General features: G+C 44.7%; 1 protein-coding gene across 2 annotated transcripts in view; it reads right to left on the bottom strand.

Moving 5' to 3' along the window:
• ADAMTSL3 (ADAMTS like 3) overlaps positions 1 to 13,465 on the bottom strand; it is a 274,210-nt gene extending 260,745 nt beyond the window's left edge. The window contains exons 1-2 of one of the 2 annotated variants that reach the window (XM_024202466.1): positions 13,369 to 13,465; positions 11,555 to 11,647 (exon numbers count right to left, since the gene is read on the bottom strand). In XM_024202466.1, the coding sequence (XP_024058234.1) occupies positions 11,555 to 11,629 (75 nt within the window). In that variant the 5' untranslated portion in view covers positions 11,630 to 11,647; positions 13,369 to 13,465. The remainder of the gene's footprint in view (positions 1 to 11,554; positions 11,648 to 13,368) is intronic. The other variant, XM_024202467.1, reaches the window with a different exon arrangement.
• Between the last annotated feature and the right edge of the window lie 201 nt (positions 13,466 to 13,666).

Here is a 13,666-nt window from a genome sequence, read left to right as displayed (position 1 = left end):
GGTGGGGAGAGGGATCGGAGCAGTCAGGGGACAGGGAGTAGAGGGGTTTAGATGGATTGGGAGTTCTGGGGGGGGCTGTCAGGGGGTGGAGAGTGGTTGGATGGGGCGTGGGAGTCCCAGGGGTCTGTCTGGGGGTGGGGGTGTGGATAAGGGTTGGGGCAGTCAGCGTACAGGTAGGGGGTAGAGTCCTAGGGGGCCAGTTAGGATGGGGGGAGGGTCTCAGGAGAGGGCAGTCAGGGGACAAGAGGCAGGGAGGCTTAGGTAGGGGGTGGAGTCCTGGGGGGCAGTTAGGGGCAGGGGTCCCAGGAGGGGGCAGTCAGGGGACAAGGAGCGGGGGGAGGGTTGGGGGTTCTGAGGGGGGGAAGTGGGAGGGGCAGGGGCGGGGCTAGGGCAGGATGGGGCGGGGCTAGGGCGGGGCTCCTCCCGTCCTCTTTTTTTTTGCTTGCTGAAATATGGTAACCCTAAAACAGGCCATTATTTGCATTAGCATTTCATATCTCCTCTGCATGCCAGTATATGGCCTGCAGTATCCACAAACAAATACACAAGTAAAATAACAATAACCAAAAGAAAAAAACAAGTTCTTTTAGGAGCTAGCTAATTTCTCACTGAATCAACAAGCTCGGAGTGAAGCCAATTTCTGCAAACTTGCAAGGGCTTCTCCTGCAAGGTGCAGGCCAGGAAACATTTATTACCGAACAGAGGGATACCCTGCCTTACTCCTCCATTACATGGAAGTGCAGGTATGTCAGTATCAGCTCAATTTTACTTTGTATTAAGTAATAAATGTAGAGACCATGTATTTAAAACTCTCCTGCAGTTTGCCATGGCCCAGACAGCCAACTACTGTAGGTCATCCAACATACACATACACAGTACATACTCCAAGCAGCTTGCATGTACCGACAGGAGAATGTATCCCATAAATCTTAAGCAATCTAGGTTTTTGACAAACCAACTGACGACAGAAAGAACATTGTACAAAGAGAGAAACAAGACATTGTTTCCCCAAAAAAATAAATGCTCCACTTACTTAGTTCTATAAAATAGCATTGATAAACAATGGAGATCTCCCACTGTGACAGTAATGACAACAGTTAGCATACAGCAGCAATCTAGTAATTACACCCTTAAGTGCATTTTTAACATTGTTTTACATTTCAATCAAGTTGACTTGTGTTCACCGTTTTTCTAGTGAATCCAGAAGTATGACAAACTGACAATTCCTGGAAACCACATTACTCAAAACAGACTGGGAGTACTGTTTTCATTTTCTTTCCATAATGATGTTAAATCTAATAAATATAAATTAGAAACAGAAATAACACCATTCCAAAACAATAATTTATATAACATGATGTCTGGAAGTGATATTTCAGTCCACATTTTCCTTTTGTGCACATGTAACGTTTGCACATGCAATTTTCAAGCACTGGCCGATATCTGCACACATCACAAACCTATTTTTCAGATTTAAGAGTAAAATTATCAAAAGTGCCTAAATGACTTAGGAGCTGAAGTCTCAATTCAAAAGTGATTTAGGCTCTTGAAGCCAGATTTTCAAATGTATTGAGGTGCCTACAGATGAAGATATGTTTTTGAAAATCCCAGTAGGCACCTAAGCAGATTAAGTGCCTTACTCCTATTGAATTCCTAGGAAATAGGCACAAAGTAAAATCTACAGAAGTGCCTAAGCAGGTTAAGTGCATAATTTTATCACCTGTGTGCGTGTGCAGGTGACAGTGGTCAAAAAGTGAGCATGCAAAATTGCATATAAAAATAGACTGAAGCTGTTTTGAAAATGTGGCCCTGGAATTCAATAGCAGCTGACAATATACAGATTTTAACAGATATTTTTGAAAACCCTCATTCTGACGGGAAGAGTGCAGAGGAAAATGTATTCATAGACATGCTTCTAGAACAGGGGAGGGCAAACTACAGCCCGCGGGCCGGATCTGGCTCATCAGGGCTTTCAATCTGGCCCGTGGGATTGCCAGCCCCGTGGCGCAGCGGGGCTAAGGCAGGCTCCCTGCCTGACCTGGCCCCGTACTGCTCCTGGAAGCGGTCGGCACCACGTCCCTACGGCCCCTGGGAAAGCAGGGCGGGGGCAGAGGGCTCCGTGCGCTGCCCTCGCCTGCAGGCACCGCCCCCTGCAGCTCCCATTGGCCAGGAACGGGGAACCACGGCCAATGGTAGCTTCTGGGGTGGTACCCACAGGTGAAGGCAGCACATGGCAGAGCCGCCCGCCCCACACCACCCCCAGGAGCCACTGCTGGACATGCTGGCCACTTCCGGGAGTGGCGCAGGGCCTGCCTTAGCCTCACTGCACATCACCCTGGAGCCGCTTGAGGCAAGCAGCGCCAAGCCAGAGCCCACACCCCAAACCCCTCCTGCACCCCAACCTCCTGCCCTGAGCCCCCTAACGCCATCTTGAGCCCCCTGCCGCACCCCTCCTGCACCCCAACCCCCTGCCCTGAGCACCCTGCATCGCTCTTGCACCCCTGCCCTGAGCCCCCTCCTGCACCCCAACCCCCTGCCCTGATCCCCCGTCGCACCCTGCACTCCTCCTGCACCCCACCCCCTGCCATGAGCCCCCTCCCACACTCCGCACCCTCTCCTGCACCCCAACCCCCTGCCTTGAGCCCCCACCTGCACCCCGAGCCCTTGTTTTAAGCCCCTTACTGCACACAGCACCCCCTCCCGCATCCCTGCCCCAGCCCTACATTCATGGCCCTGCATACAATTTCCCCACCCCAATGTGGCCCTCGGGCCAAAAAGTTTGTCCACCCCTGTTCTAGAACCTAAACTGGATAATTCACATGCAGTCCTGTGAAGAAGGATGGTAGATCTTAAGTAGTGCACATTACTTTTGTGGATCCTCTGCACAAAGGAGAATTTTATTTGTATATGGATATTTGTACAAGTGTGATAGGTTGAGCTGAACAACACACAAGATTCACAGGATTCCAGTGCATTACTGCACAGCTAAGGAGTGAGACCACATTCAAAACAAATACAGAGACACAAATAAAGCCTGTATTTTCAATTTTATAAGCTTTTGATATCCATTCCTAATATATGTTCAAAGGAAATGTTGCAAAAAGAGAAACAGAAACAATACTCTGATCCCTAAACTGACGAAGATTTAAAACCTCTTTCAGGACACATGCACACAGTAAGGGTATGTCTACACTAGAAACACTATAGTGGCACACAACGGCCGTGCTGCAGCTGCACTGCTATAGTGGAGTCACTTACTACAGAGATGGAAGTTCTTCCATTACTGTAGTAAATCCAACTTTCCAAGAGGCAGTAGCAAGGTTGATGGAAGAATTCTTCCGTAGACTTAGTGGTTTCTATACTAGGGCTTAGGTCAGCTTAACAACATCTGTCAGGGCAGTGAATTTTCCACACCCCTGAGCAACATAGCTCGGTCAACCTAAGAATCAGTCTACACTAGCACTTTTGTCAGTCAAACTTTTGTCAGTCAGAGATGTGAAAAAACACACCCTGACCAACATAAGTTTCACCGACAAAAGCACCGGTGTGGACAGCACTATGTCAGCAGGAGACACTCTCCTGCCAACATAGCTACCGCCGCTCGTTGGGGGTGGTTTAGTTATGCCGGTGGGAGAGCTCTGTCCCACTAGCATACAGCAGCTACATGGGAGACCCTACAGCAGTGCAGCTGCAGTGGTACAATTGTGCCACTGTAAGGTCTGTAGTATAGACATAGCTTAAATTTTAAGTGTAGAACAGGCTTAAGTAATAATTGAGTGACCAGATTATTGAACAGTCCTGCCTTCAAAATGAGACCCCTCTAATGTCAAGCTGCATGCAGAAGGTGACCTAAGACCCACTCCAGCCTCACTCCTTTGAATGCCAACTCCAGTTCCACCTCCAACTCCACTGCTTTTCCTTTCTAAGGCCTTCCTTCAGAACCAGGCTACCCTTACTCAGTGGTTTCTGGAGTTGCCGTGGCTATACCCAATGTCTATTCTGGAATGCTGAGCTCACTAAGAACACTAATGAACTGCACTCCAAAAACAAACTATTTCAGAAGGATTTTGCATCGTAAGAATTACACTGCAACTGTTCCATTAAGACTGTATTGGATGGAAAATAATGTATTGTGGCCATGCACAATTTATCAGCTATACAAAATTTTGGCAGCCATTGATTTAATGGCACGTTTGCGCTGTTGTAATGTCCAAAATTTGCATAGCATTAATGCAACACTATTCCATCTCCAGAGATTTTTTACAGTATTCTTATGAAACAAGCACAAATAGAGAGCCCAATTAAATACCTGCTCCCACTGAAGTTAATAGGAGTTTTGCAATTGACTGTAGAATGTTGCCAACTCTTGTGATTTTATTGCAACCTTCATGATAGCTGGTGTTTTTTAAAGCCCCAGTGCCTACAGTCAAGTGACTATATAAGAATTTCAGTTTTCACTATTTTTTTTAAACAAAAAAGCAAGATTCTAGACCACACAGTTGCAAAGGAAGACTTGAAAGTGGCTCAGAAACCAGAAGGCAAATTTTAAAAATTAAAATTAAATAATATATTTTTAATTATGACATTTAAGCTAATCTCATGATTTTGGGGGGCCTAACTCAAGATTTTTGATCAGCTGAGGTTAGCAATACTGCTTTAATAGGAGCAGAATCATGCCCTCAGGTTTTCTGTGCGACAAGGGCAGGAATGGAATTTGGTGTGCTATGCAAAACTGCAGCCTCAGTACCAGACTGATTTGGAAAGGAGCATGAAATATCCATTTGCACAGAATATAGGCTGAATGAGCAATTATCCGTGATTAAGCTTTCACATATCTACTAAAGCGGGGGGGAGGGGGAAATATCAAACCAGAGCTATTCTTAGGTTTGTTTACCTAATTTATTTTGTCAAAGTTATGTTATTCATTTACAAAAGATTATTCCTACACAGAGGCTCCTAGGCAAGTTTTTGATATCTTGGTAGCCCAGCTACTATACTGGTTGGCAGGAGGTCAATGCATAACTAGTTGGGTGATCTCAGTGCAATTCTTTGTGTGACCACATCATAAAACTACCAACAAAATTAGTACTAACTGGCACTGTTGTTGGAAGTCTCAGGAAACTCAAGGTCAAAACGGTGATGGAGACTGAATCACCTTTTCCCCACTGGGGTGGTCTCTCTAAGGCAATTTTAAGACACATTTGTGAGACAGTATAAGTAAGCTTTACTTGCCTGGACAGTGCCATTACAAGACATGTATGTGACACCACTCACAATCACTACAATGGAAACATCCATGCAAAAAAATGGAAAAATAAAATCATAGAAACGTAGGGCTGGAAGGGACCTTGAAAAGTCAGTCATCAAGTCCAGCCCCCTGCACTGAGGCAGGATCAAGTAAATCTACCTCATTCCCAACCATCATCTAGATCAACCTGCTTTTGAAAACTTCCAATGATGGGGACTCCACAACCTCCCTTAGAAGCTGATTCCAGAGCTTAACTGCCTTTATACTTAGAAAGTTTTTCCTAATCAACTGATGTAAATCTCCCCTGCTGCAGATTAAACCCATTACTTCTTGTCCTACCTTCAGTGAACATGGAGAACAATTGATCACCTTCTCCGTTATAATAACCCTTAACACATTTGAAGACTGTTATCAGGCCCCACTCAGTCTCCTTTTCTCAAGACTAAACATAACCTGACCTGTAAGGAAAGATTTAAAAAATTGGGTTTCTAAACCTTTTATCATTGTTGTTCTTCTCTGGACTCTCTCTAATTTGTCCACATCTTTCCTAAAGAGTCGAGCCCAGAATTGGACACAGTATTCCAGCCTCACCAGTGCCAAGTAGAATGGAACAATTACCTCCCATTTCTTACATACAACACTCCTGTTACTTCACCCCAGAATTGTACTAGCCTTTTTCACAACTTTATCACATTGTTGACTCATATTCAATTTGCGGTCTACTGTAACCCACAGTACTCTTCAGCAGTACTAACAAATAGCCAGTTATTCCCCATATTGTAGTTGTGCATTTGATTTTTCCTTCCTAATTCTTTATTGAATTGCATCTGGTTGATTTCAAACCAATTCTCCAATTTATCAAGGTCATTTTGAATTCTAATCCAATCCTCCAAAGTGCTTGCAACTCCTTCCAGTTTGGCATCATCTGCAAATTTTATAAGCATTGCACTCCACTCCATTATCCAAGTCATTAATGAAAATATTGACTAATACCAGTCCCAGGACTGATCCCTGTGTGACCCCACTAGATATGCCCTCCCAGTTTGACAGAAAACCATTGATAATTCTTCCTAAAATATTAAAGCAAATCACTTAATTGATACTGGTGACAACCCAGTCCCTTGGTCATCTTCCAGTGTTGATTTCAGTCTATTTTTGATCAGAGTAAACTTGAAAAAAAATGAGCATTCATCCTCACAGTTTGTGACTTGAGTCACAGACTCAAATTCATAGAGTAATATTCTGGCAATCCAATTCTTTTGGATTGCAAATTGGGGGCAGCAGCAGTTCAAATCCCGTGAATATTAGTTGAGCAACCACTATTAGTCATAAATTCACTACAGGAATTTACATAAGCTTACAAAGTTGTCACTGAATAACAAGTTTGTCAGTGATAACAGATACTTCAAGATAAAGTACATTCTGCAGAGTCTCTTAAGTGCTGCTTGTCTGAGGGAGGGGGAAGGGCAGGGTTCTATCTTCAAAACATACAGGATGAAATCCTGTACCCACTGAGGTCAATGGCAACACTCCTATCGACTTCAATGGGGCCAGGATTTTACCCCTAGTGTCTTAAACCTGCACAGAAACAATTTAACTGTTCTAGCTTTGGCTCAGGATTTGCAAATCTCATCATGACATTTTTTCATGAAGATTATTGAGTGGGTTATGCATCCTGACTCTCGTATGGTATGTGGATCATAATCTACTTTCTGAACATTAGTATACAATACACTCAGTTACTGTAAAACAGTATTCCAAAAGTTTTCCATGAATATGGTCTCCAAGTTCAGTATGTCATATAATGGACATCAGATTTTTGGACTTGCAACATCAACCTAACTTTAAAGACATTGACTATGTTGGTAGTTTTTGGCAGAATCAATTTGAGCAAGATAATGTTTTCAGCATGTATATCTTTTGAATCCAGAATATTACAGATTAGAAAAAGGAACAGAATACATGTAGGGATTGCAGAAACACAAATTAAGGCAGCAACCAACACTAGTTCCAATTACATGTGGACTATGAAACTCACTTTTCCAAAGAAAGCCTGGTTTAATACACCTTGTCTGGACATGAAAAGGGTATTTGTTGTTATTCTATCCTCAGATATTAGCAATTCCATTTCTCAGAAGATAAAATGAACAGATTCAGAGATAGGGTGACCAGATATCAACTGTGAAAAAACGGGACAGGGGGTGGGGAGTAATAGGCATCTATATAAGAAAAAGTCCAAAAAATGGGACTGTCCCTATAAAAATGGGACATCTGGTCACCCTGTTCAGAGAGGGCTTATCTAGTACAACTCTCAAACAGTAGCATCTTAAACAGTCATTGTATCTGTGCGTTGAAAACCACACAGCAAAGAGTAACTGAGTGCACAGTATGAAATCTGGGTGTGAAAATTATTGATGGAAATAAATATTTTGTCTATTTAAATTTGCTAGCGATCACTAATAACCACAGCTAGTCCATTATTAAGGATATAAATTAACATATTTCATGAAAAGTGTGTGTACCTAACAAAACTACCTTAGCTAAATGGTATCCCGTGATGTTAATCAGGAAACCAATCCCATGATGAGAGGGAGAGGCTGTCTCCATTATCACCATGCAGAATCAGGTCTCCTTAAGAAATAAATATAAAAATAACAAAACTGCATTTAAGTACTTCTATTATGTATATTAATTTTCAAACTGTGTGTCTTTTCAGCCTCCATCATATCTACAACATATCCTTTGTACCATTGCCATCTAGCAACACAAAGGAACAGCTCATTTTTGTGCTAGAACATTGTTTGCATATTCAGAAACATATATAAGTGAGTGTTTAAAACCAAGTCATGGGCAAGTGTGAGCTCACAGAAATATTTAGTGAATGGCCACAAATTCAAGTACTGATTCTGGGACAGAGGGAGTACAGAAGTCACTGTAGATACAGATTCATCATCCTGGATCTCTGAAAATAATTAATGCTTTAATGACACTTCTGCTATCTTTTTCACTTAAAATGGCTGAAGAAAACTGTACAGACCTGTTTCTGCTCTGATTTACACCAGTTTCATATTGGTGTAGTTCCACTAACTTCATTAGAGTCACTCGTGACTTAAGACGTCGCACCTATATATATATAAAAAAAAAATCCAAGGTCTCGCCTATGAATGATCAGTTGATCAATTCTATGGTCCCAAAGAGTCAAATTTGTGCTGCAACCCTTGATCACAACATGGATTTCTTCAAGAGGAAGCTCACACTAAAGCATTCATTGGTAAAATATTTACTGGATTATCCTATGTAGGTGGAGTGATTGCCAGCAATATCGTCTGCGTTATAATGATTAATCTGCACATGACAAACTAGCCTTGCCGCAACTTGAGACAGAAACTGAAAACCTATGGAATGCAATTCCAGAGTCAGAATCTATCTAGACATTTATGCAGTGCTCATCACCATGGCATCCAAGAATCAGAATGAGCTCTTATAACCCAAGTTCATTATATTTCTTCTCAATAATAACTACCTCCTTTTGACAACTCATGCTGCAGTTTTCTTTCCATTACATTCATACCATATTTCCAGCAGATTCTTTTAACCTGGTCATTATTTGATTCAGTACCTGCTTCAAGCAGGATAAAATTAATCAATTTCACACAAGTGGCATGGCACAGACTTCTGACCTTACCCAGCATCCAATTATTTCAAATTGATGAGCTCCACACAAGCATTTTAATAGCCAAAAACAACACAATTGTAAGTTATGGTACAATATGAGGATAGAATGGCCGTGTGTGGCCCACAAAGTATGGCCCTAAGCAACCAATTAAATAATTAATGGTTATTAGAAACCAGAAATGTTATGTTAAATAATGTAAAATAGCTTTAATGTCACTAAAAGTGTAATAAAACAGCTAAAACTTAGGAGCATAAAGGGCATCCTGCAAGGTTGGGTTTAGCGTCCATGCCTTATACTGCCCCAAATCATGGCAAATAGATTAGAATATTTAAAAGGATGGTCAAGACCAAAATTTGACCTGGCTTAAAATGTTCATGAAGCTACTCACAACGGACTATTGATTACTTCAATGTGTTCTTTAAAAAAAGAGAGAGACAGACAGACAGAGACAAGTGAAGCAATGCCAAAACCATTTGTGGGGATGAGGGAACTGTGCCAATACTGGCTTCAATTCTACAGTGAAGAGAAAAAAAAACCCTAAGACTTAGGTTCTGTCCATAATCACAAGATTAATATACAGAAACGTAGATAACACATCGCTCTTTATCATGGACATCGATGTAGAAGCTGTCTGCCCTGATGCTTTCGATGACCAAGACCCAGCCATGGATGGTGCAGCAGCACATACGTTCCTTGAGGCTCTTGGTGACCAGGATCTCGAGGTAGATGGGCACTAGCAGTACTCACAGGCTTGCATTCAGGGGAGTTTTCAGCACGCAGGTCAGAAGCCAGACTTAAGGCTTGCTCCATTATGAATAATAATTTAAGCTTGATGTCCCTATTTTTTCGAGATCTACTTTTAAAGGAGTTTCAGATTTTACACTTGCTAGGGATATCAGTGCCTCCCAAACAGCCGAGGTACCAAGAATGCCCGTTGTTGACCAGGATAGCTTCCCAACAGGAAAGACACCTCTTAAAGCCCAGGAATCTTGACATACCCCAGAACAAACTCCAGAACAACCCCTTTAAGGGGGTAAAAAACAAAAAGGGGAAACAGTCCCAACTAACGCTAACAATACTAACTATACAAAAACTAAGTGTGACGGGAACAGGCACGCTCTATGCTTCATCTCAGGCAGAAGGCAGTTGGTGAGGAACTGAGGGCGGTTTGCCCGCATAGTCCTATATATCTTCATTACTAGGCACAAGGATGTGTAGGGTGCATGTGCAGGTCAAACAGGCACTGCAATCAAAAAATTCTGATCAAAGGCACAGCAGCCCACGTGCACTTGAAGTGGAAAATCTGAAGTTGAGCACCCCTAGGGACACTCCTCAAAGAACCTCATTTTATAATCCCATTCATAAATTTATCAAGCTCTGGGCTTCTCTACACTACAGGCACTACAGCTGCAACTATGCCACTGTAGCATCATAGTGTAGATATTTGCTTCAGCAACAGAAGGGGTTTTTCCATCGCTGTAGTTAATCCACCCCCTTGAGAGGTAATAGCTTGGCTGATGGAAGAATTCCTCTATCAACCTAGCGGTGTCTATACCGAGGCTTAGGTTGTCTTACTACGTCTCCCAGGAAGTGACTTTTTCACACCCCTGAGCGACATAGCTAGAGCAAGCTAAATTGTGTGTGTAGACCAGGCCTTATTAATCTTATAATTAGCCAGGCAGTCTGCCCCACTACTCCTATCGAATTAGATTGTAAACTCTTCAGGACCTGTTTGTAAACAGCACAATGGGGCTCTGGTCAGTGACTGTGGGGCCTCAGTACTACCACAACACAAATAATAAATAAATAATAATAATATGAATAACAATGACATTATCTATGGTTGCTTACTTCAAAATCATTGTTTTATCAGGTATTTATTTTTAAGAAGTTTCACCACAGTATGATTTTCAGAGACTGGTAAAATATTGTTTCAGCAATGTTGTCAAACTCACTTTGCTTTCTTCTTCTAAAGATTTCTTGATTTGTGGGGATTTAAAACTTCAAAGAGCACTTCACATTTACTGCACTATGGGAAATATTAGTGCAGAGAATGACATACTGTGATGACATTATGCTGTATGGAAGCACTCAATTTTTAAAACTACTCATTTCTTGGAACTGATTAGACGTATGTGTCAGGCAATAGATCAGTTGGCAGCCAAGGCTTTCCTCCATGGATCCTGAATGCACTAAGGACCTGATCCAAATCCCATTCTGAAGTCAGTAGAAAGACTTCCACTGGCTTCAAAGGGTTTTGGCTCTAGCTACCCACATACTTATATGGCCCTCATCACCATAATAACTGAGCACTCTCTGTTCCTAAGTCTCCTGGGGGCAAGAGGCAGCTGCATCACATTGAAGCAGACCAGCCCCTTGACACCTAGCAAGAGAGTCCCAAATTGTAAAGGCAGGTAGAACATTACTAGCAAAAAGGAAAATACCAATTTCCTGCATCGATTCCTTTGACTCTAGCTTCAATGACAGGAAAGTCTTGTTCATGGCATCACTGGAGCCTGGGGCACACAGTTGCCTCAACAATTTTCCATTTAAAATAATAAATGGAAGTGTCTAAAATGCTCAGCAGACCAATGTCTGGCTGTTAACACAGCAACATGATCATCACCTACCTGTAGATGGGTACAGATGACAACTGCAAGCCAAGTGATTTCCCAGGAGAGCCCTGTGGTTTGGGGGTTGGCCATCCTCCTGCCCTGGCTCTGCTGAGAGAGGTGGTTTCAGTTATAATTAAACAAAGTCAAGTGCCTCCTGCCAGAGTCTCGGTGACTAAAACAAACTGGGCAAGGGCAGGGAACTGGGCTTTGGAAGGAATGCAACCCAAACACCCGAGGTTTGTGCTGGCCAGCAAAGCAGACTCGCAGCTTACGCCATAGGCACAGCCTGCAGGGTGAGGTAGTTCCAGTTAGGGAACAGAACGGGAAACAAATACGTTTGGGGAAGCTGGCAACAGGGGGCGAGTTACAGTCTCTCCTACGTGTGAGTTAATTTATCAAATCAGCAACGCCTCCCATCCCAGTCCTCAGAGAAGAGGATGTCTGATGAGCTCTTTCTTCAGCATCCTCGCCCACTCAGAGCTAAGGGGCCAGCCCCGGGACGTCGCCATTCATTTCCACCGCTTCCAACCCTGCTAGCTCCACGCAGCTCATAGACAAGTGGTCAAGAAAGGAAAACTAAGCCCATCAATTTAGTAGCGATCACCCTCCGTTTGAAGGCTACATCCAGCTGTCTGCCGTTGTTACTGAAAACTTTCATTTAAACCCACCAAAGGAATCATGTAATAAGCCCACTAATTGTTACTGACCTCTAATGTAAATAAACCTTTTCGCCTCGGACTTAAAGCTGGAGTGGGCTATACCGTCATTACCAAAGTGATCTCATCAGAAAAGTAACCGCACGCTTCCCCACCGCCACCCTCCTCCTTCCAGGGACATTGTGCAAAGCCCTAAAGTAGTCTGAATGCAAATCTAGTCTTAAAACAAAAACTCTCCCCCCCCCTCCCCCCACACACACTTCTGCTTTTTAAATAGGCCAGATGTCCCAAAGGAAAACTACAGTACCTATCCAAACAGCCCCGTTCTTGCACCTGTCAACTAACTCTAATTAAGATTCCTTACGGAAATCAGGCTGTTTATTTCCTTACCATTCGGCAGGGCTGCCGTATGCTTTTGTCATTCAAAAGTTTTAATCAACCTCAACATTTCAAGAATGAAGATTACCTCCCCCTCCCCCCGCCCCCCAGGCATTATTGCCCCTGCCTGCGATTGACCCAACTGAGCCAAGCTGTCTATGTGACAGGCTTTGGTAGATATAGAGTCCCATTAGGCGTTTTTAAAAAGGGATCTGCCGCGGTGTAGCAAACGAAGCCCTGCGATGCACAACAAGCGAAGTGCAGGGCGCCTCTGTTTACAATGAACAGGACCTGCCTATTTGGGTGGATCGCTTTGTCCAATCTGGCGAATGAGTTACAGAGGGGGGGGGGGGAGTAATGGAATCCGCAAATGTTCCAGCCTCGGGCCAGCTGAGGGCTGGGTCAAAGCGCCTTGGCGTGGGGGTCCCTGGGCACAGCCCCGTGTTCTGCACCCTCTTGCCCTCCCCTGAAGCTAGCGCTACCCCCGGCGCTGAGCTGGGCTCCCCCCGCCCACGTCCTCCCCTCCTTGCACCGTGCCAGCCACAGAGCCAATGCCTCGCCTCTCGCTCTCTCCTGCGCCAGGGAGCTAATGCACGGCCCCCGAGTATGAGCCCCCCGCCCCTTCCGTGCCCCCCCCCCAGATTTCAGTAGCCCCCGGACGGCAGCAACGGGAGCCCCGTAACAACCAGGGGCGCCTCCCTCCCGGGGCCGGCAACAGCCCCGCGTAACTGGCAGCAGCGGCCGCTCTGGTCCAGGGAGCTTCCTTCGCTCAGCAGCAGCCGCGACCTCACCCACCTTGTGCAGGGCCGAGCGCCCCCGGCTCCTCGGGCAGCGTGTGCAGGGGCAGGCGGCTCAGGCTCTGCGGGACGCTGCTTCCCACCTCTCCTGTCAGCGCCCCCGGGCTACAGCATCCCGAATTAAACGCGCCTGCCCCTCCCTCGCGCCAGGCCCCAGCCCACCGCCGGCTGCTGGAAACGGGCCGCCCCCCTCCTGTGACAGCCGAGCCGCCCCCCTGCACCCCGCCGGCGGGAGTCGGGAGAGCGCGCGCGCCTCCACCTGCAGCGCTGGGGCTCCCCGCCCCTGCCCCGGGCGC

This window comes from Terrapene carolina, unplaced genomic scaffold (genome assembly GCF_002925995.2).
Source record: "Terrapene carolina triunguis isolate 2854851 unplaced genomic scaffold, T_m_triunguis-2.0 Scaffold67, whole genome shotgun sequence".
NCBI lineage: Eukaryota > Metazoa > Chordata > Testudines > Emydidae > Terrapene > Terrapene triunguis.
The sequence above is the reverse complement of the archived record's forward strand: the minus strand, read 5'-3'. Positions and strand labels throughout refer to the sequence as shown.